At 35.4% G+C, this 25,146-nt stretch overlaps 1 protein-coding gene across 23 annotated transcripts in view; it reads left to right on the top strand.

Annotated features, from left to right (window-relative positions):
- CCDC7 (coiled-coil domain containing 7) overlaps positions 1 to 25,146 on the top strand; it is a 394,574-nt gene that overhangs the window by 341,314 nt on the left and 28,114 nt on the right. For all 23 annotated transcript variants that reach the window (XR_013172290.1, XR_013172291.1, XR_013172292.1 and 20 more), the window contains 2 exons: positions 15,081 to 15,164; positions 16,721 to 16,843. Coding sequence is in view for 2 of the 23 variants with exons in the window: in XM_077152126.1 (XP_077008241.1) it covers positions 15,081 to 15,164; positions 16,721 to 16,843 (207 nt within the window). In the remaining 21 variants the exon portion in view is untranslated. The remainder of the gene's footprint in view (positions 1 to 15,080; positions 15,165 to 16,720; positions 16,844 to 25,146) is intronic.

The raw sequence follows: 25,146 nt of genomic DNA, 5'->3' as shown, positions 1-25,146 counted from the left end.
TGAATGGTACACTGGGTATCCAAGTAGGAGAAATGGAAAATTTTCTCTTCATAGAAGTATTGCAGCTAATAAATAAAGAATGGTAAAATTATACTATCACTATTTTGCAATCCATAATTAATTAATGGATCAAAGCAAGGAGCATTAATGGCTGCTAAAAAACATGACAAAAACTGAGTCGGAAGAATTGAGTGTCATCAATGAAGCTGTCTTTTTAAAAATATTGAAACAAGGGGGTGCAAAGGTAGTTCAGTGGTAGAATACTTGCCTGCCATGTGGGAGACCCGGGTTCAATTCCTGGCCTGTGCACTTCACCCCCCGCCCCCCCTCCCCAAATTTCAAGAAAGGGTGCTGCAGTAATGGAATAGTCATATGGAAAAAGAATGAAATGTGACCCCCTAACATACAACACACAAAAAATATATTGAAACAGATCTCATCAAGTATCTAAATCTAAATACCAATTTCTAGGTTATATACAGAGTTACATGTTAAATTGCACTATGAGGAGGAAATCATGACTATTCAAGCTGTGAGAAACAAGCCAAAGAACCACATTTTCTCAACAAAATAATTGCAAAATTGTAAGGAAAAAGAAAAATAAGGTATGAGGGGGGGAACCTGTGGATTAAAAAAGATATAAAAGACATTTTTAAAAGGCAAAATTATATTGGTTATAGATACACACTTAGGTAATAAAATAAAGTGATTATAATAAAGATAAAATAGTGGTTATTTTAAGAGGGGAGGGTGATGCTTGTCATTGGAATGCAGCATGTGGGGGATTTTCGTTTTAGTTGACAAATTTCTATTTCTTGGCCTGGGTGGTTATTAAGCTATTTTTGTAGATTGAATCAGGTATCCCCCAAAATACATGATCTTAATATGCATTCCTGCGGGTCTGGAGCAATTAGTAAGCAGGACCTTTTGAAGATATCAGTATTAGTTAACAAGTAGCCAAACTGAATCAGGGTGGGCCTTAATCTGCATTACTGGAGGTCTTATAAATAGAAGAAATTAGAATACAGTCAATCAGAGAAAGCCACAGGAGGAAACCAAGGACATCAACATGTGATGGAGGCCGAGATGGAAGTCAAAGAACCCAAAGCAATGTGGTGAGTCTTCACCAGATTGCTACTGACTCCAAAAGAAAGCCTGGCCTTGCTGGTGCCTTGATTTGGATTTCCAGCCTTCAAAACTGTGAGTCAGTAAATTATTGCTGTTTAAACCAAATTATTTTGTGATATTTGTCAACTGGCAAACTAAGACAGCTGTATACAGGATCTATGGGATTTTCTATATCTTTGTTATAATTTAAAATTAAATAAAGTTTTAAAAAGTGCACATAAATAATTCAAGGCAAAAGGATATTATAAATATAGTTGCTCATCCCAAAACTATTAGAGTCAACTTTTTCTCTTCTCTTTCTCTCACACCGTACAAGCAATCCATTAGCTAGTCTCTGCCTTTAAAACATGTGTCCATTTTAACTATTTATTGTCATCTTCCTTGATCACATCAACATCATCTTCAGAGTAGATTACAGAATACCTTCCTGTTTGTTTTACCTAATTCCATTCTTTTTTATCACAGTCAGTTCCCCACACAGTTGTCAGTGACTCTTTTTGTGTTGGATCATATTGCTCCTAAGCACAAAACATTTTCTGTATTTCTTTCTCACTCAGAATAAATCCAAAGATCTCATGATAGCCCTTAGAGATTTACATGTTTCACTCCCAACTTCATTTGGGTTTTTGGTTTAAAATGTCATCTTATCAGGGAGAACTCTCCTAAGGACTCTTTCTCTCTCTGTAGCTATATATATTAGTAAGAACCATATTGCCATTTTGCAAAACCAAAAAATAATCATATATGTTATTGTGAGAGAGGGCATTGCCCTCCCACAGTAACAACTAGAAAACTAGATAAAATGTATGAAAAATAATTTTCAGACTTTGGGAAATAGGCAATTTATTGGAAAACAGTAGACAGTTTCCAGGGTATAGCACAGGAAGGGAAGACCAAAAAGAACCTGATGATATTTCTGAGTTGAGGAGACAGACATTAAGTTTTGGTTGCAAAGGTAACTAAAATTTGCAGGACAGAATATAAGAGAAGAGGGAAGTGGTACAGAAATAGAGAGATCTTAAGAGAGCGCAAGGATCATCTTGAGTTTTTATCTGAGTTGTTTTATCTGTGCATGTGTGAGGCTCAACTCCACAAAACTGAGGAAAGAATAACCAGAAGGCATAGGCAGATCAATTTTCATAGCTCACACAGGACTGAAAATAGTTAGGATTCCAATATGGAGCTAAATTAGCCTGAAGTCTGTCTGGATCCACCTTAAAACATTTAAGGGTAAACCTCATAAAGATCATACTGATCACAAAGAACTTAACTGCTTGCCAAAACAATGTCTAAAAAATACTTTTTGAAGTAATACCAACAAAATGAAACTGTCTGCAGCATGAATTATACAATATCCAGCATCCAATAAAAATTTACAAGGTATTGCAAGGGTACAAGAGAAAATCAATAACAGAAACAGACTCAGAAATGACAGAGGTGATTGGAATACCAGACAAGCATCTTAAAGCAACTCTTAAGAATATGCTCCATATACTAAACAGTGTAGCAAAAAACAGGAACATGTTAAGGAAGGAAATGAAAGATATTTAAAAGATCTAAAAAGAGCTTCTAGAAATGAAAATACACTATCTGCCATTTGAAATATACTGAGATTAACAGAAGACTTTGCAGAGAATCAGAACACATAGCACATAGTAAAAACAAACTATCCAAAATAAAACCCAGAAAGACACAAATGATAAAAAATAGTATACAGAAGGTCAGTTCCCTTTAGGACAATATTGAACAATATAATTCATTTTTAATTGAAGAAATAATGATAATTATTTTTCTAAATCTGATGAAAACTACAAACAAATCTAAGAAGTTCAATAAACACTAAGCGGAAAAGAAGCGTTAAATCACAGCAAGTAACATTATAACCAAATCCCTGAAAAACCTGATAAAGAGAAAATCATAAAAGTATTCACTGAGAGAAAAATAAGATAGTTACAGAGGACCAAAGATAAGAATTAAAGCATACCTCTTACCAAAATTATGCAATACAGAAGAAAATAGTGCAAAATCTTCAAAGAGAAAAAAAAGCACTTGGAATTGAATAACTAGCAAATATATCTTAAAAAAGTAAAGGTGAAATAAAAGTTTCTTTCAGATAATCGAATTGGAAAAAATTCATAGTAACAGACCTATCATACAAGAAAAGTTAAAAAGCTATTCAGGGAGAAGAAACATTATATCAAAATGAAAATTTGGATCTGCACAAAGAAATGGAAATCACTGGAAATGGTAACTGTGGTAAATCTTAAAGAGCTTTTCCTCTCATTTTTAATCCCTTTAAAAGGCAATTGGCTGGGTGGGCCACCATGGCTCAGCAGGCAGAATTCTCACCTCCATGCTGGAGACCTGGGTTTGATTCCCAGTGCCTGCCCATGTAAAAGAAAAAAAAGGTAATTGGCTGTTTCAAACAAAATAATAACAATGTATTTATACCACATATAGAAGTACAATGTATGACAACAATAGTATAACAAATGGAAGAGAACAAATGGACCACTGTAAGTAAAACAGTGAATTAGTATGATATGTAAAATAGCATCATAATATTAGAAGAAATTATGTAGACTTAATTGATGAAGCCTGCATAATTAAATGAGGTATATTGTAAATCCTAGAGTACCATTGAAATTAAAACAAATATTTTCAGCTAATAAATCAACATGAAGATAAAATCTAATCATTGAAAATAATCAATTAAAAGAAAGAAAATAGAAGAAAGACAGTGGCTGGGACAAATAGAAAACTGATAGCAACATGTAGCTTTTATTCTAACCATACAAGATAAGAACATTAAATGTAAATGCTCTAAGTACTCCAATTAAAAGGCAGAGATTGTCAGTTTGTATAAAAAAGCAAGACCCAATTAATGCTATCTAGAGTAAACACACTTAAAAAGAAAATTCAATTATAGAGTAAAGGGATTGAAGATGATGTACCATCCTAACACTAACAAAAGACCATTGGATGGGGGTTGCAAGGTTAGTTCAGTGGTACGATTCTCACCTGCCATGAGGGAAACCCAGGTTTGATTCCAGTGTCTTGGAGCAGCTAGAAGGAAAAACTAAAATTGTGCAACTGTAACCCATCTCAAACTCTGAAATCTGTTCTATAACAAAATGTTGCAGTAGGGGGGAACAAATGTTTAAATAAATTTAGTAGATTGAAATGCTAGTGATCAATGAAAAGGATGGGTAAGGGGTATGTTATGTATGAATTTTTTTCTGTTTTCTTTTTATTTCTTTTTCTGAATTGATGCAAATGTTCTAAGACATAATCATGATGATGAATATACAGCTATGTGATGAAGAAAAAAGAATGTTCATATTGTATGTTGATTTATTTTATGTGTTGAAATTTATTGCTTTTTTGTATATATGTTATTCTTCATCAAAAAAAGAGGAGAAAAAACTCACTGCCCCCCCCCCCCCGTACGTGGAACACAACTCCCAGGGGTATGGACCTTCCTGGCAATGTGGGACAGAAATCCTAGAATGAGCTGGGACTCAGCACCAAGGGATTGAGAAAACCTTCTCAGCCAAAAGGGGGAAGAGAGAAATAGGACAAAATAAAGTGTCAATGGCTGAGAGATTCCAGAGTCAAGAGGTTATCCTGGAGGTTATTCTTACACATTAAATAGATATCATCTTTTTAGTTAAGGTATAACAGAAAGGCTGGAGGGAACTGCCTGGAAATGTAGAGCTGTGTTCCAGTAGCCATGTTTCTTGATGATGATTGAATAATGATATAGCTTTCACAATGTGACTGTGCGATTGTGAAAACCTTGTGTCTGATGCTTCTTTTATCTACCTTATGGACAGATGAGTAAAACATATGGATTAAAAATAAATAAATAGTAGGGGGAACAAATGTTTAAATAAATTTAGTAGATTGAAATGCTAGTGATCAATGAAAAGGAGGGGTAAGGGGTATGGTATGTATGAATTTTTTTCTGTTTTCTTTTTATTTCTTTTTCTGAATTGATGCAAATATTCTAAGAAATAATGATGATGAATATACAACTATGTGGTGAAGAAAAAAGAATGTTCATATTGTATGTTCATTGGTTTTATTAATAAAAATTTTTTTAAAATTCCATTTACAATAGCAACTAAAAGAATCAAATATCTAAGAATAAATCTAACCAAGGATGTAAAGGATTTGCATGTAGAAAACTACAAAACATTGCTAAAAGAAAAATCAGTTCACCTAAGTAGATTGAAGGTCATTACATTGTACATGGATTGGAAGACTAAATATTGTTGTGTCTTCTACCCAAACTAAGTTATGTCTTCAACCCAAAATAATTCATCACTATGCAAATCAAAATTACAATAGCATTCTTTGCAGAAATAGAAAGCAGATCATCAAATTTATATGGGAAGTTAAGCAGCTCTGAATAGCCAAAGCCATCTTGAAAAAGAAGAATGAACTTGGAGAACTCATACTGCATGATTTTAAAACTTATTACAAAGCCATAATAATCAACACAGCAAACTAACAACAGCAGCAGCAGCAGCATTTAAAGTTTTTTCAAAATTCCCTAAAGCCACACAGCAAAGGAAGAAATATTTATTCAAGAAAATCTTCTAAATACTAGTGAGAACAGAGTCTGTGGCACATGAATCATGACCTGCTCCTATCCTCCCCTTCCCTACTCCAATTCAGTGTTATAAAGCTTCATTCCAGGTGGATGTTGGCAGTAAGTTTGAGCTCCTTTTCCCAGCTTCCAATCATGGGCTAGAGTAGCTCCCTGGAAGCATCAAGTGGCCAGCATTACCATCTCTTCCAGTTTTGTGTTGCAGAGGCTAAATTCCAGATAAGTGTGGCTGAATTTCCTTCCTCTACCCAACTCCAACTTATAGGGGTAGGGGGGTTTAACCTAGGTGTGGCAGACTGAGAATACTGAGACCTAATTGTCCTCATTCCAGCTCACTCATAAGGTGGAGAGTTTTGGCCATGATGAGAGGCAAACTGAGATGATGGGAGGCTACTGACCCCACCTAGCACTCTGTTCAAAAAGGAGGGATTTTGGGCAGGCCCCTGTGGCTCAGCAGACAGAGTTCTTTACCTGCCATGCTGGGTACCCCGGTTTGATTCCGGGTGCCTGCCCATGACAAAAAAAAAAGGGTGGGGAGAGATTTCACTCTGAAAAAAGCAGGCCACTGTCCCTGCCTTAGCTTCTGAGACATGGCACTGAGATTTTTCCCAAGGAGAGGGGCAGAACTTAAGAACTGAATGATATTGTTTTAATTTCTTGGACTGCTCAAGCATATACCATGAAATGGGCCTTTTTAAACAATGGCAATTTAGTGGCTCACAGTTTTGAGGTTAGGAAAAAGTTCAAATTAAGGTTATCATCAAGGCAATGCTTTCTCCCCAAAGACTGGCATTCTGGAGCTTGCTGCTGGTGATCCTTTGTCCTCAGATTGTCACACAGCAGGGCACATGACAATATCTCCTGGCCTCTCCCTTTTCTTCTGGGTTCCATTGATATTCAGCTTCTTGCTTCCTGTGGCTTTCTTTTTCTCTGTTCAAATTTTATTCTGCTTTTAAAGGACTCCAGTGATAGGATTATGACCCATCCTTACTGAGATGGGTCACACCTTAACTGAAGTAACCTCATTAAAAGGTCCTAATAACTCCCATCTGAATGTATTAAGTTTAAGAACATGTTTTTCTGTAGTACATCCAGCTCCAAACCACCACATATATGAACCTGATCCCAAGGGAACTGACTTAATTTGGAGCAGAGTGTGGAGATACTCAAGTCGAAGGGCACTCTGGAACACAAAGGAGATTTTGGTGGAAGGAATTAAAAGGAGTACTATAGCTCTGAGATAAAGTATAGGCCACACAGTTTATCAGAGAGAGCAAGAGGAGAGACAGCTAAGAGCCCTCCTAGGGTCACCCTTGTAAAAGGACCCAAATTAAATTAGACTAGACTTCAGAGCAATTTATTACTCAGAGTATTGTCAAAAACAATAGAATGGTCATCTGGCAATTAGTAGAGCTTGACAGCTGAACTTTGTTTCAGCAAGAAGCTGAGAATTAGTGGAAACCAGAAGAAAAGTGAGAGGACAGATAGCCTAACATGCATATAGGGGAGAACAGTCAAGGAGAGCCCTGCTAAAAGCACTCTCACTGCAGGATGGCTGTGTGCACGCATGTCCAGTGCTTTGCCCTCAGAGGAATAGCAGCAGGGGCATCATACTGTGGAAGAAAGAGACTTCAATAAAATAGTCCAGCCAAAAAACTTAACAAATAAGCAAACAATGGCAACAAACTGCAGAAAAGGGAGGAGGAAATCAATATACAAAGTCACTATGTTATATTATCTGAAATGTCCAGTTTTACAAAACATTTATACCACATGCAAAGAAATAGTAAGGTACGACACTTACACAGGTAAAAAAAAAAAAAAAGCTGCTTGTGAGACAGTCCAGATATAAGGCTTAATTCATAACAATTTGTAATAAGTTATTTAAAAATATGTTCAAAGAACTAAAGGAAACCATACTTAAAGGAGTAAAGGACGCTATGATGACAAGCTCTCATAAATATAGAATATTAATAAAGATTTAGAAATTATAAAAAAAAGAAAGGAAAATTTTGTTGTTGAAAATTACAATAACTAAAATGAAAATTTCACTAGAGGGGCTAGAAGCAAGAATCAGTGAACTTAAAGATAGATTGACAGAAATTTTGCAACCTGAGAACAGAAAGAAAGAATAATAAAAATGAACAAAAATTCAGAATTGTGGTGCACCATTAAGTGTGCCAACAGACGTATAATGGGAATCTGAGAAGGCTAGGAGAGAGAAAGGAGCAGCAAAACTATTTGAGGAAATAATGGCTGAAAACTTTCCAAATTTGATGAAAAATATTGATCTAAACATCCAAGAAGTGCTATGAATTACAAATAGGAGAAACACAAAGAGATCCAAAAGCATACATATTGTAGTAAAAATTTTGAAAAAGAGCAAAGCAACCCATCTGGTAAAAGGGAACCCCAATATCATTAACAGTTGATGTCATCAGAAACAATGGAAGCCACAAAAAGGCAATGGATAACATATTCAAAGTACGAAAGAAATAATTGCCAAATGAGAATCATATGCAGCAAAACTGCTTTAAAAATAGAGGTGAAATGAAGAGATTCCCAGATAAATATAAATTGAGAGAAGTTATTGTAAGCATACTTGCCTTACAAGTAAAACTAAAGAAAGTTCATCATATGAAAGCAAGTGACCTTAGACAGTAAAATAAGTCCACATAAAAAAATGGATAAAGGATTCAGAGAGAGCAGAGAATGCTGCAGCACCATGAAGCAGAGTCCACCAGCCAGCAATCTTTGGAGATGAAGAAGGAAGATGCCTCCCGGGGAGCTTCATGAAACAGGAAGCCAGGAGAGAAATCTAGCAGATGACGCTGTGTTCGCCATGTGCCCTTCCAGCTGAGAGAGAAGCCCTGACTGTGTTCGCCACGTGCCTTCTCACTTGAGAGAGAAACCCTGAACTTCATCGGCCTTCTTGAACCAAGTTCCTCCTCCAGAAAAGCAACTAAAGAAACAGAAACAACACGAAACAGCTCCCGGAGTAACGACAGAGACCAAAAAGACAGCGTACCCCATTCTGGAACAGCTGAACGGGCAGGGAGAATCTACTGCGGTGAGATACCCGAGGGGCGCGCGTTTTCCCGGCCGGGGCGGCTGGCGACTGGGGTCCCCTCCACGCACGTGGCTCCCCGGTCTGACTGGGAATGTTGGATAGCGGGGCCCTCCCGTCACGCTTGGCGTTTCAGGCCAGCTGGGCAATTAGGACTGGCACTCTCCCAAGCCGCGGCGGCCAGCGACCCCTGCCTCCACGTGCGGTTTCCCGGGCTGACTGCCGTGCAGACAGACGAGTGCCACGAGTGCCACCTACTGGGCAGGAAAAGAAAAACAGAGCCCAGAGATTTCACAGAAAAAGCTTTCAACCAGCTGGGTCCCACACCCAGGGAAATCTGATCAAATGCCCAGACACCAGCAGAAAATAATGGATGACGCTCGGAAAATTGAAGATATGGCCCAGTCAAAGGAACAAACCAATAGTTCAAATGAGATACAGGAGCTGAGACAACTAATGCTGAATATACGAACAGAAATGGAAAAACTCTTCAAAAACCAAATCAATAAATTGAGGGAGGACATGAAGAAGACATGGGCTGAACAAAAAGAAGAAATAGAAAATCTGAAAAAACAAATCACAGAACTTATGGGAGTGAAGGACAAAGAAGAAAAAATGGAAAAAACAATGGATACCTACAATGGTAGATCTAAAGAGACAGAAGCTACAATTAGTGAACTGGAGGATGGAACATCTGAATTCCAAAAAGAAACAGAAACTATAGGGAAAAGAATGGAAAAACTTGAGCAGGGGATCAGGGAACTCAAGGACAATATGAAGCGCACAAATATACGTGTTGTGGGTGTCCCAGAAGGAGAAGAGAAGGGAAAAGGAGGAGAAAAACTAATGGAAGAAATTATCACTGAAAATTTCCCAACTCTTATGAAAGACCTAAATTTGCAGATCCAAGAAGTGCAGCGCACCCCAAAGAGAATAGACCCAAATAGGCGTTCTCCAAGACACTTACTAGTTAGAATGTCAGAGGTCAAAGAGAAAGAGAGGATCTTGAAAGCAGCAAGAGAAAAACAATCTGTCACATACAAGGGAAACCCAATAAGACTATGTGTAGATTTCTCAGCAGAAACCATGGAAGCTAGAAGACAGTGGGATGATATATTTAAATTACTAAAAGAGAAAAACTGCCAACCAAGACTCCTATATCCAGCAAAATTGTCCTTCAAAAATGAAGGAGAAATTAAAACATTTATAGACAAAAAGTCACTGAGAGAATTTGCGACCAAGAGACCAGCTCTGCAAGAAATACTAAAGGGAGCACTAGAGTCAGATACGAAAAGACAGAAGAGAGAGGTATGGAGTAAAGTGTAGAAAGAAGGAAAATCAGATATGATATATATAATACAAAAGCCAAAATGGTAGAGGAAAATATTATCCAAACAGTAATAATACTAAAAGTTAATGGACTGAATTTCCCAATCAAAAGACATAGAATGGCAGAATGGATTACGACCCAGCAATACCACTGCTAGGTATCTACTCAAGGGACTTAAGGGCAAAGACACAGACGGACATTTGCACACCAGTGTTTATAGCAGCATTATCTACAATTGCAAAGAGATGGAAACAGCCAAAATGTTCATCAACAGACGAGTGGCTAAACAAACTGTGGCGTATACCTACAATGGAATATTATGCAGCTTTAAGACAGACTAAACTTATGAAGCATGTAATAACATGGATGGACCTAGAGAACAATATGCTGAGTGAGTCTAGCCCAAAACTAAAGGACAAATACTGTAAGGTCCCACTGATGTGAACCGACATTCGAGAATCAGCTTGGAACTGATACAAAAACTCAAAAATGGACAGCACAATAATACCTAAGTGTAATGTAGCTAGGTTGGAACACTGAATGAAGCTGCACCTGAAATATGGTTTTTTGTTTGTTTGTTTGTGTGTTTGTATCTTTTGTTTTTGTTTTTTTTCTTTTTCCTTTATATATATATATATTATTAGTATTATTATTTTAATTCTCTTCTCTATATTAACATTCTATATCTTTTTCTGCTGTTTTGCTAGTTCTTTTCCTAAATCGATGCAAATGTACTAAGAAATGATGATCATACATCTATGTGATGATACTAAGAATTACTGAGTGCATTTGTAGAATGGAATGATTTCTAAATGTTGTGTTAATTTCTTTTCTTTTTTTTTGATTAATAAAAAAATTTTTTTAAAAATGGATAAAAACAGTTCTATAATTACATATGACAGTATTAATGTATATTTCTTCTTTCTTAACTGTGTTATTGGGCCTATAACATGTAGAAAGGTAGTATGTTTTAGAATAGCAGCACAATGGAGATAGGTGGGAAAATGGAGCACTGAGGTAAGGAAATGACACTGTATAGTAACTTGAATCTAAGGAACAACTAAAGAGAATTAGAAATTGTAAATAAGAAGGTTAATATGACAAACTCTATATGCTTTAGTATGTTAAAGATGCCAAAATGTAATATACCAAAAATGGAGAGGCTTTTAAAAAGGGAATTTACAAAGTTTCAAGTTTACAGTTCTAAGGCTATAAAAACGTCCAACCTAAGGCATCCAGGAAAAGATACCTTGATTGAAGAAAGGCCGATGGGTCCAGAACACCTTTGTCAGCTAGGAAAGAAGGTGCCTGTCATTTGCTGGGGTCTTTGGCTTCTCATTTCAAACAGCTTCTGCAGGAACATATTCTTTCTTCATGTCCAAAGGTCTCTGGCTGTGTGAGCTCTGAAACTTTTTCCAAAATGCTTCTTTCTTTAAGGGCTGCAGTAAGCAACCCCACTGGAACAGGTCCACATCTGCATGAAAACCACCTAATCAAAAGATGTGGGTCACATCTCCATGGAAACAAGTTAATAAAAAAGATCCCATGCGGCAATACTGAATGTGAATTAAAGAACATGACTTTTCTGGGGTGCACAACGAACCAGCACAGTATATACTTGCTCTTCTTTTTTCTCTCAGCTTCTTTAAAAGGCATACAATTATATGACAATAATCAAAACAATTATAACAATGCCTGTATTATAATATTATTTATATTAATATTATGTATTATCTGTACAATAATAGTAAGTAATAATAATAGTAATATACTTTTATTACAGTAATATTGTCTGTAACAATAATAGTAAGGGTTATAAAGGAGTAATGTTTCTATACCTCACAGGAATTACATTAGTATAAATCTGAAGTAGATTCTAAAATTGTGATGATTTTACACAACTCTATGAATATACTAAAAACTTTTAACTGAAAATACTTTAAATGGGTAAATTATCCGAATAATAGCTATATAAACATTTATATACATTTGTGTATCACATATATATATTTAGAAAAAGCTAATGAACTGAAAGCAGTTAAGATTTTTAAAATATTTGACGTAGATAGGAAGATATTGCGAAGGAGAAAAATTGTGATTCCTACAACGTTTACTCCCTTACTATATTGTAGATTTCCCCAGCACATACTTCTGTATTCCTGGTTCTTATCCTTATCCACCCTCTAATGATCTTTCCATTGTGTCCCTGATTACCTAAGAACCATTTGCTTGTTCAATTCAAATGAATAAGCCATTCTTATATTGGAGAGAAAAACACACCAGTTAAACTATGTCTGCTAATACACTCCAGTTGTCCTATAGCTTTTATTACTATCACAAAATGTAATTATTTATTGAAAATTGTTCTGTCCAATTTGGTGCATCTTTGTGCATTTTGGCAATAATGCCCCGGATAGTCCAGGCCATCGTATAGATTGCAGTGGTGATATATTTGGGCTCCTAAATTCATAGTTCAATGCTTGATGAAATCAGGCATTTTTCTAAAACAAGAAATTCAATATAATTTCTGGGTCATGATAGGTTTCCAGTCTCAGTTACATGCTTTAACAGAACCAATTTTCATTGCCAAAACTTTAGGCGCAGTAGTTGACACTAGGTCTCTGATCCTAATTATCCCTTTCTTCAGTATGATTTCTGCTTAAATAGCTTTCATGTATTTTTACTGTCATTGGACCTACTTAGTAGTTTCATAATTCAGCAAAGAATTTCAAAACACATAAAGACATAAATGGAAAGGGAGCCAGATCTCAGTCCAGGTACCTCTGTGTTCTAGTTTGCTAGCTTCTGGAATGCAATATAATAGAAATGTAATGACTTTTAAAAGGGGAATGTAATAAGTTACAAGTTTACAGTTTTAAGGCCATGAAAATCTCCCAATTAAAGCAACACTATAGAAATGTCCAGTATAAGGCATCCAGGGAAAGATTCCTTGATTCAAGAAGGCCAATGAAGTTCAGGGTTTCTCTCTCAAGTGGAAAGGCACACGGCAAACACAATCAGGGTTTCTCTCTCATCTTGAAAAGGCACATGGCAAACAAGCCATTGTCTGCCAGCTTCCTCTCCATGCCTCTTGCTTCATGAAGCTCCCCCAGGGGCATTCTCCTTTATCTCCAAAGGTCTCTGGCTAGTGGACTCTGCTTTGTGGCTCTCGCCATTCTGTCATCCTCTGCTCTCTCAGAATCTCCAAAGGTGGCTGGCTGGTGGACTCTGTGATTCTCTTGGCCTTGTGGCTCTGCTCAGCTCTGCTGTGGCTTTCTCTTCATTCTCAAAAGGCATTCTCTCCAAAAATGTCTCCTCTTTTATAGGATCCCAGTAGACTAATTGAGACCTGTGTAGAATGGGTGAAAACAGGTCTCCATCTAATTAAGTTTAATACCCACAATTGTTTGAGTCACATCTGTGTGGAAATAACCTAAGCGATTTTCCAACCTATAGTACTGAAAAGGGACTAGAAGAAACTGTTGCTCCCACAAGATTGATTAGGCTTAAAACATGGCTTTTGGGGGTGCAAGGGTAGTTCAATGGTAGAATTCTCAGCTGCCATGTGGGAGACCCTGGTTTGATTCCCAGCCCATGCGCTTACCAAACAAAACAAACAAACAAAAAAAAAATTCAACAAATGGTGCTACAATAAGGGGATACTCACATGGAAAAAGAATGAAATGTGACCCCCACCATACAAAAAACAAGCAGAGTGGTGCGCTGGTGGCTCAGTGGCAGAATTCTCGCCTGCCATGCCAGAAACCTGGGTTCAATACCCGGTGCCTGCCCATGCAGAAAAAAACAAAACAAAAAAACCATGTCTTTTCAAGGGTACATAAATCCTTTCAAACCAGCACACTCTGCAAATTTGCCCTTTTCTTCCTCCGTGGCTACAAGATCTACATGCTATAGTGACAGGGCATTTTTTCTCAGCCCTCAAAATATCTTGTTCTTTTCCATCTGTTGATACTGCCTTGCTTTACAGTTACAAGACTTTTTAAAGGTACTAAAATGTTCCTGGAAAAGTCAAAGAATTTCTGCCTTATGCTAGCTAGGTTTCTGCAACTATGGAGAGTATGGTTGGCAACTTGACCTGTAAAAAAAATATGTCACACCTCACCGGGCATATAACTACAATATGAACGTGCTTTCAATATAAACTTGAAAGTTTTATTATAATAACTTCTTTTCAATGATTTAAATTTATATAAGCAGTAGCTGTGCTGGGTTGAAGTTGTATGTACCCCAGAAAAAACATGGCTAAGTTTAATCCATTCTTGTGGGTATGAACCCATTGTAAGTAGGACATTTTGATGAGGTTACATCAGGATGGGTCTTAATCCTATTACTGGAGTCCTTTATAAGCAGAATGAAATTCAGACATAGAGAGAGAAAGCCACAGAGGGAAGAGCCAGAAGCTGAACTTCAATTAAATCCGGAAGAGAAGGGAAAGACCAGGAGACACCTCCAAGTGCCATGTGACAAACTAAGAACAAAGGATAGCTGGCAGCCAGCCCCAGAATGCCTATCTTCTGGGAAAAAGCATGGCCTTGATTTGGACTTTGTTTTAGTCTCTAAACCATAAGCAAATAAATTCCCATTGCTTAGTCTGACACATTTTATGGTATTTGCTTGAGCAGTCTAGAAAACTAAAGCAGTAGCACTGTGTGGAAAAGGCACTGGATAAAGAATTAGATGTGAATTGATGCACCAACTTTGTCATTACCTAGATATATGATCTTGGTTGAATCATTAAACCCTCTGTGCTTTAGTATAATGAGGTTAATATGATTACTAAGAGCCTATCCAATTCTTAGGTTTTGTAGTTCTACAATCCAGATATTTTGCTATAACTTTTATAAGTGCTAATTGTTAGTGCTGCACACATGGATATTAATACCATACAAAATATTATTAATTCTGTTTTATGTCTATAGAGAATGATATAGAATACTTGAAAGGTGCTATTCAAAGAGATGTAATGAAAGAAGAAATCAAGACACAATCAATGGATCATTTTGGTAAGGGCACAAGAATTTTCAGGTATAATAATCATGGTTTGTTTCTCTTAACTAGAAGGTAAGTATGGATCTTTTATGACAATGCTTATATATTATTATTTCATGGAAAATATATTATTGTTTCATAAATTCCTACCTAGTACTTGCTAGTACTAGAAAATTAGCTAAATATTATTGGTTTTAGAATTCATCCATTAAGAAATAACCCATAAAAGTCCAATGTTATAGTAATATTAGAATATGCCTTGTGCAACTCTTTCCAATGCTATTCTACTCAGTTTCTATCTCTGGCTTAGATAGACATGTAACTTTGAATTTTCAAAAGCATAAAGGCTAGCTGATAAATATGATAAGAAGAGAAATATAGCAGATAGTTATTTCGTTGGTTACAAACTCCCTGTATGGGAATAATGTGGCAGACAAATTTAAATATCTTGCCTGCAGTGTAGTCATTAGTTGTGTTATAATTCAGAGATTATATTATTGCTATATGGTACTAGAATAACCTTATTATACACAATTCTATTTGAAAAAGAATATAATTACACACTTTTGGCAGAGTTGTTAATGAAAACTAGAATTTGGAAGTAGCTAATACCTCAGAGCCAAGCCCCCAAATATGTGTTCCCAGTAGAATTCAAGGATTAAGGCAAACTTTCTTCAGTTAGGTTTTGAATTCTGCATTTATTTCAGTGTATTCACAACTTTATTACTGGGAAAAAATGTTGATAAAAAAAGTAAAAGAAAAGGCAGTGCAATGGTGGCTCAGTGGCAGAATACTTGCCTGCCATGCTAGAGACCCAGGTTCGATTCCTGTTGCCTGCCCATGCAAAATTAAATAAATAAATAAAATAAAAATATTTACTCAAACATCTCATAGCTAATGGAAACGCTTGAGTTCTTTCTAAAAATGAAATAATTAGAACCAAACATTTAAATTTTTTTTAATCTATCAAATCTGGTAAGTTCTGATGGGTCATATTTCTAAGTCCTTAAATTTCAGGGTATTTTTAGTAGATAGTTTAAATCTTTTTTGCACAAGTAATTGCTTAATTTGTTTAACTCATTCCTTGTCAATTTGGAAATACAGCCCTAGGCATAATAAATTATTGTTTCTAGGTAGTATTATTGTGTCTAAGTAAAAAATAACAGTGGCCTGTTAATAGCCACTATGCTAATTAAAATATGCATAGTTAATACTTCATAATAAAAACGCTCTACATAAAATTTAAAAGGTAGAAAGTGATAAAAGGTATTAAAAAGAGATGACAGATGAAATATAGAAATGAATATTTTCTAGTTCCAAATAGAATGGGGTTTGGTTAAGTGGAGTCAGAATTAAGGGTCATGCTATTAAGGAAAACAGAATAAAGACAAAGAGCTAATGATGAAAATTATTTTATAGAAATTGGAGAAATAAACAAGTGGTCATTCAATAAAAAATAAGAAGAAAAATTACAAATGTAGAACTGAAGATAAAAAACATGGAGTTTGGGAGGAGTGTTTGAATAGTCACAGGGCCGTCACGTGATTTTTCTTTTAAAATTTTATTTTAGGTGTGAATTTACTTAAAAGCAAGGATGTGTCTACACATCATCAAGAAGATGTTTTAATGAGGAATATCTCACCAAGCAAATTCCAAACCAAAGTGATCAATTTATCACTGTTTGAAAATAAGGGTAAGAGATGATAAAGATATAAAAAATTATCAGATTACCTAGAATAGTATAATATAAAAACTGTATATAATGTTGTTTATGCAAATATTTCCCAAAAATTTTATTGTGCCCTCTTTTTTGTTGTTGAATTGCCCACATTCTCTTCTCCCTGCCCCATACTTACATTATTCTGTCTATTATAATAATTTAGATGTGCACTCACACACTTTTTTACAGCTTACATTTATTTTATTCAGCAATATCTCAGGGAAATCCTTGTAAGCCTGAAAATAGCTTTAATTTATGTCTTTTTTATTGGTAGCATATTATTTCATAGTACAGAATATTTTATTCAATCATTCTTCTATTAAATTGCATTGACTTTTTAAGTTGTTCACTATTGTTAAATGTATCCATGTACATATATGCTGATACACTGGTGCTTTTATTTCTTTGGGGTAGAATTCCATGAGTGAGATTTCTTGTTAAAGGGTGTATGGAGTTTTAATATTAAAAGATATATCTATATTGCTTTCCTAAATCGTTATTATAATTCATTTTCACCAGCAGTTTGTGAAAAAAAAAAAGCTTATTATCTCTGTGTAACCATTGGCCATACAGGTTATTGTTGGTTTTGATTAGGTCCCAGTGAGAGTTATTAAGTGGTACTTTAATCTTATTTTCCATATTTTTAATGTTCTGTTGCTGCATAACAACTGCCCCAAATTTTTAGCTTAAAACAATAATCATATATATTGCTCATGATTTTGGAATTAACAATTTGGGCTGGTCTTGGCTGTGATAACTTGTTCATCGGTACACAGCTTGTGGTCAATGGCATCACTCACCTGTCTGGCAATTGGCTGGCAGTTGTTTGGGGCAATGGAGATGGTCAATGTCTGTTCAGAAGATAGAAAACACCCTATTCCTTAGAACAGAAATAAAGAATGTAAAGATTAGTTAACTAAGTATAAAGTTGTTAACTATGTAACAGGACGTGTAACAAAAACTCTTAAGACATCTTGGAGAGAGCAATGGCAGGAAGAAGATGCCACCCTTAGGACTGAGAGAAACCTCTGAGTAGAGGGTGCAGCTTGACTAGTGCTGGTGTCTCTGATTTTGCAGTGTCAGCCTCAGCTCAGACTGCCAAAGGGGCGCACTGCCCATCTATTGTTAGTGTCTCATGTGACTGGAGGTTCTAAAATTGTGGGGAAAATACCATGAATTTATTTGATGTCATAGAAGGAACTCTTGCTCCTGGGATAAAGAAGCATTACTGGATGATGCTCACAGAAACTGAAAAGAGACAGAAAGCTCTCAGGAAGCAGAAAACGGGAAGAGCAAATCTTTTTCTACTCCTCCAACCTTTCAGTCTCCCCTAGCAACTCCTATTTGCACAGTCGATTGGGAGCAAGCTGGCAAAGCAAAACTGTGGTTTTCAGAATTCCAGCTTCAGTTTCATAAACCAGAGTATTGGAAGGTGGTTTTGGAGCTGAGAGAAAATAAACTTAGCTGACACAGGAGGAGACTTGGCCACATGTCTCTCATCTACTTGCAGACTAGCTTAGGCTTCTTCACATGGTAACCTCAAGTTCTAAGAGGAACATGTAGGCAAGCCTCAATACAGGGTAATTTTCAAGTCTCTGCTTGCATTGTTTGCTTTAGTTCCGTTCACCAAAGTCACATAGCCAAGCCCAGATTCAGTGTGAGAGGGCATAAATACAAAGAGGCAAAAACACACTGAGGTCATTATTGAAATAGATTCATTACAGTGTTCCATTTGGTTGTAAATATTCATGTCCTTCCCCTATGCAAAATACAGTAGCCTCTTCTCCAGACCCCAGAAATTTTCATCCAATTTTGGCATCAGGGTCAAAGACCACAATCTCATGATCTATAATCATTTTAAGACGCAGTTCCTCTGATATGACTTCTCTCGATTCAACACACACACAAACTCACACACATCACAATACAATAGTGATACAGGGACAGAATATCACAGTAGTCATTTCCTATTCAACAAGAGGGAAAAACAAACAAAGGCACAAAGGAGTCAATAATCTCTATAATTAGGTCAACTTTTCTATTATTCTATACCATACATCATTTTTTCAATAAAATCAAGCATACGAAAATGAATGAACCAAGATGTTGGGGCATCACAGGGTGAAAGCAAACTGGGACAACTGGAAAACACTGTGCATTATGTCTGACATACCTTACTGACAGGGGTGGAGAAAAATGAGCTGCTCTAAGTAACTTTGGAAAAGAATGTTTTGAGCGAATACTCTGCAGCTCAAAACAAAAACAACTGCACATAAGCATTGTCCTCTAGTTTGTAAATTTGTTTCTCACAGGGGTATGGTTAGCAGTTTTTTTAAAACTACTGAGATGCTTTTACAATAAAAAGCCACCCATTGTAAGTATATAATTTTAACAAATTTACCTAATTGTGCAATCATCACCTTACTTCAATTTCAGAAAATTATCATCATTCTAATAAGATCCATCTTGATCATTTAGAGTTAATCCTCTTTCCACACAAGTCCCAGGCAACTAGTAATCTATTTTTTGTGTGTCTAAAGATTGCCTTTTCTGGACATTTTTTTCATATAAATGGAATCATATGCTATGTGATGTTTTGTTTCTGGCTTCTTTCACTTAGCATATTTTTGAGGTTTATCCATGATTTAATATGTATTACTATTTCTTTCCTTTTTATTCTTGAATAGTATTCTCTTATGTGGCTATAATGCTTTTTTTAACCCTTTCGCAAGTTGATAGACTTTCACAAGTTGATAGACTTTCACAAGTTGATGGACTTTGGCTACAGTGAATAAGACAGCTAAGAACGTTCATGAGCAGGACTTTGTGGTGACATTTTTCATTTCTCTTGGGTGGACACTTAGGAGTGGAATTCCTGCATTGTATACTAAATTTTGTTTTACTGTTTTTCAAACTGCCAAACTGTTTTCCAAAGCACTGCATCCTTTTTACATTACCATTAGCAATCTATGAGGGCTCCAGTTTCTTCTCATCCTCACCAACACTTACTATTTGATGTAACCATCCTAGTAGGTGTGAAATGATACCTCATTGTGGTTTTAATTTACAATTCCCTGAGGCTAATATCTTTTCCTGAGCTTATTGGCCATTCGTATATTGTCTTTGGAGAAATGTTTGTTCAGATCTGAGCTTTTTTTTTTTTTACATGGGCAGGCACTGGGAATCAAACCCGGGTCCTCTGGCATGGCAGGCAATTCTTGCCTGCTGAGCCACCGTGGCCCACCCAGATCTGAGCATTTTTAAGTTGGGTTGTCTATCGAATTGTAAGTGTTCCTGTGTATTTTAGACACATATGTTCAGATCTGAGCATTTCAAATTGGGTTGTCTATCTAATTGTGTTTCTGAACAGTCTAGATACAAATCTCTTATCATATATATGATGTTCAAAAATTTTATCCCATTCTCTGAGTTGCCTTTCCAGATTCTAGATGTTATCCATTGAAGCACAAATGTTTTTATTTTGATGGTGCAAATTTAGCTTTTTTTCTTCTGTTACTTATTCTTTTGGTCTCATGTAAGGAACTGTTGCCTAATTCAAGATCATGAACATTTAATCCTATTTTCTTATAAGAGTTTTATAGTTTACCTCTTGCATATAGGCCTTTGATGAATCTTAAGTAAATTTGTTAATATGTTGTGAAGTTAGGGTCTACCTTCATTCTTTAGTATATGGATATCCTGTTGTCCCAGCTCTATTTATTGAAAAGACTATTCTTTTGCCCTTATCAAATATCATTAGAGCATAAATGTGAGCATTTATTTCTAGACTCTTAATTCTATTCCATTGATCAGTAGTTCTAACCTTATGTCAATACCACACTGTCTTGACTACTGGAGCTTTGTAGTATGTTTGAAAACGGGAAAACTGAGTCCTCCTACTTTACTCTTCTGTTTGAAGTTTGTTTGTGTTTTTAATATCCTGGGTCCTTTAAATTGCCATATGAACTTTAGGATTACTTTGTCAACTTCTTGGAAATAAGTCAGCTAGGATAGTTTTTACCTTTTTTTACTCTTACTTTTAAACTGTAAATTTTATTGAGATATATTCACATACCAAATAATCCATTCAAAGTGTACAATCAGTGACTCACAGTATCATCACCTAGCCATGCAGTCATCATCACACTTAATTTTAGAACATTTTTGTTACTCCAAACAGAAAAATAACAAATAGAAATAAATTTAAAGAATCTAAAGACACCCCATACACCTATCTCTCCCTATTACTGAACCCTATTACTGAACCTCATATGGCACATTTGTTATTGTTGGTGAGCAAATATTAAGATATTACTGTTAACTGTAGTCCATAGTTTGCAGTACTTTTTCTTCCCATATACCGTTCTATTACTAACTCTTTGTACAAGTGTCATACATTTGTACTAGTTCATGAAATAATTTACTTATATTTGTAGTGTTAATTATAAACAACATCCACCACAAGGTTCACTGTATTATACAACCCCACATTTTAACCCTAGCTTTCCTTCTGGTCCCATACATGACTCTAAACAACTTTCAACCAAATTCACCTAAAATTCAACACTATTACTTATAATCCAAGTAACAAGCTATCCTCACCTCTGTCTATCCATTTCCAAACATTTAAGTCCAACCTCAATAAACATTCTATACCTATTAGGCAACTGCTCCCCATTCGCTAACCTCATTCTATCTCTTGATAACCTATATTCTAAATTTTATGCCTATGAGCTTGCATATTCTAGTTAGTTCATTTTAGTGAAATCATACAATATTTGTCTTTTCATGTTTGACATATTTCATTCAGCATTATGTCCTCAAGGTCCATCCATGTTGTCACGTGCTTCAGGACTTCATTCTTCTTAGTAATATTACTCTTCTGAGTCATATTCCATTGTATATTTGTTAATTATATTAATATTTAATTTTATATTCCATTGTATAGTCCATTCCACATTTTGTTTATCTATTCATCAGTTGATGGAAATTTGTGTTGTTTCTTTTGGACATTGTGAATAATGCTGCTATGAACATCAGCGAACAAATATTTATTTGTGACCCTGCTTTCAGATCTTCTGGTCATACCCTGAGTATGGGATTGCCAGGTTGTGGAGCAACACAATATTTAGTTTTCTGAGGAACCACCAAACCATTTTCCACAGCATCGGTACCACTTTACATTTCCACAAGCAGTGAATAAGTGTTCCTGTTTCTCCACATCCTCTCTACTGCTTATAGTTTGTTAGTTTAATAGTGGCCATTCTAATAACTGTGAGATGATATCTCAGTGTGCTTTTGATTTGTATTTCCTATTGAAAATAAACATGAGTTTTTTTTTTAGCTATTTCATGAGGTTTTTTTAGCTATTTGTATTTCCACTTTGGAAATATGTCTATTCGTGTCTTCTGCTCATTTTATAATTGGGCTGTTTATCTTTTTCTTGTGCTGTCGTAGAATTTCCTTGCATATTCTGGTTATCAAACCCTTATCACATGTGTGATTCCAAATATTTTCTCTCATTGAATGTTTCAAAGTCCTTTGAAGCACTGAAGTATTTTATTTTGAGGAGTTCCCATTTATCTATTTTTCTTTTGTTGCTTGTGCTTTGGGTTCATGGTCTAAGAAGCTACCTCCTAGCAAGCCTTGAAGATGTTTCCCTATATTTTCTTCTAGGAATTTTATGATACTGGCTTTTTTATCTTGGTCTTTGATCCACTAAGAGTTAATTTTTGTATAAGGCATGGGATAGGGGTTCTTTTCATCCTTTTGGATATGCATATCCAGTTCTCCCAATATCATTTATCGAAGAGACTGTTCTGTCCCAGTTTAGTGAATTTGGGAGTCTTGTCAAAAATCAATTGACCCTAGATCTGTGGGTTTATTTCTGATCTCTCGATTTGATTCCATTGATCACTATGTCTATCTTTATGCCAGTACCATGCAAAGTTTTGCACACTTTGGCTTCATTATAAACTTTTAAGTCATGATTTGTGAGTCCTTCCACTTCATTCTTATTTTTCAGGATGTTTTTAACTATTTGAGGCTTCTTTACCTTCCAAATAAATGTGATAACTAATTTTTCCAATTCTTTAAGGTAGGTTGTTGGAATTTTTATTGGTATTGCATTGAATTTGTAGATTACTTTGGGTAGAAGTGCCATCTTAATGAAGTTTAGCCTTCCTATCTAAGAACATGGAATGTCTTTCAACTTATTTAGGTCTTCTTTTATTTCTTTTAGCAATATTTTGTAGTTTTCTGTGTAGAGGTCATTTACATCCTTGGTTAAGTTTATTCCTAGATACCTTATTCTTTTAGTTGCTATTGTGAATGGATTTTTTTCATAATTACCTCCTCAGACAGCTCATTACTAGTGTATAGAAACACTACTGATTTTTTGTGTGTTGATCTTGTGTCCCACCGCTTTATTGAATTCATTTGTTAGCTCAAGTAGCTTTGTCATAATTTGGAAGGGACTTTCCAAATATAGGATGATGTTGTCTGAAAATAATGAGTTTTACTTTTTCCTTCCCAATTTGATTGCTGTTCATTTCTTTTTCTTGCCTAATTGCTCCAGCTAGAACTTCTAACCCAGTGGTGAATAACAGTAGTGACAGTGGATATCCTTGACTCATTTCCAATCTTAGAGGGAAGCCGATCAGCCTCTCACTGTCGAATAGGATGTTAGCTCTGGGTTTTTTCATATATGCCCTTTATCATGTTGAGGAAGTTTCCTTCAATTCCTACTTTTCTAAATGTTTTTATCATAAAAATATACTGAATTTTTATCAAATGCCTTTTTTATTTCTTAATGTATTGTATTACATTACTTGTCTGTTAAGTCTAGTTCAATTATCATATTATTTAATTTCTCTATTTCTGTACTGATCATCTGTCTAGATGTTGTAGAACTATAATTGTAGAAACGTCTATTACTCCCTTCAGTTTGGCCTCGTGTACTTTGGAACACATTGCTTAGGGGCATAAATATTTAGGATTGTTATTTCTTCTTGGTGAATTGCTACTTTTATTAATATATAGTGCCTTTCTGTGTCTCATTACTTTCTTCCCAGTTAAAGTCTATTTTATCTGATATTAGTAAAGCTACCCCAACATTTTATTGTTATTGTTATTGCTTTCATGGAATAACTTTTTTCTATCATCTATTCATTTTCAACCTATTTCTATCTTTGGGTCTAAAATGAGTCTTTGTAAGCAACATATAGATGGGCCATTTTTTATCCATTCTGCTAATCTATATTTTGATTGTGGAGTTTGAGTCATTAACATTCAATGTTATTACTATAAAAGCTATCCTTACTTCAACATTTTATCCTTTGGTTTTTATTTCTCAGATCTAATGTTTTTCTCTCTTTTTAACCCTCTAGTTATCCTTGCCAATAATCATCATTTCTATTCTCTCCTCTAAGCCTCTCTATCATATCTTTTTTTTTTTTCAGTCAGCAGAACTCTCTTTAGTATTTCTTTCCAGGCAACTCTCTCATTAACAAATTTTCTCAGCATTTATTTATCTGTGAAAATTTTACACTCTCCTCACTTTTGAAGGACAGCTTTGATAAATAAAGAATTCTTGTCTGGCAATTTTTCTTTTTCAGAATCTTAAATATATCATGCCACTGACTTCTTGCCTCTGTGGTGCCTTATATTAGTCAGTGTTTATTCTTATGTGGTTTCCCTTGCACATGGCAAATTGCTTTTCTCTTTATGCTTTCAGTATTCTCTCGTCTTCAGCATCTGACAGTCTGATTAGTGTAAGTCTTGGAGTGGGCCTATTTAGAGTTGCTCTATTAGGAGTATTTTGGGATTCTTTGATTTGCATATTTATGTCTTTTATAAGGGTTGGGAAATTTTTCACAATTATCTCCTGAAATAATCTTCCTGACCCTTTACTCTTTTCTTCTCCTGAGACACCTATCACTCTTATATTTGTGACTTTAGTGTTGTCAGTCATTTCCCTGAGATCCAATTCAAATTGTTCCTTTGTATCCTCCATTTGTTCTTTTGTGCATTCAAATACAGTTGTTCTGTCCTCTAGTTCACCTGTTCTTTCTTGTGCTTCTTCAAATCTCTTGTTGTGTGTCTCTAGTATATTTTTAACATGTTCTACAGTATCTTTCATTTCTATGATAAGATCTGTTTTTTTTCTGTTTTCAAATTCTTCTTTATGCTCTTCTAGTGTCTTCTTGATATCCTCTATATCTTTAACTATCATGTTGAAGTTATTTAGGAAATTTGTTTGATTAGCTTTTCCAAAT

Source organism: Tamandua tetradactyla, chromosome 1 (assembly GCF_023851605.1).
Source record: "Tamandua tetradactyla isolate mTamTet1 chromosome 1, mTamTet1.pri, whole genome shotgun sequence".
Classification (NCBI taxonomy): Eukaryota; Metazoa; Chordata; class Mammalia; order Pilosa; family Myrmecophagidae; genus Tamandua; species Tamandua tetradactyla.
This window is presented reverse-complemented; position numbering and strand designations above follow the sequence as displayed.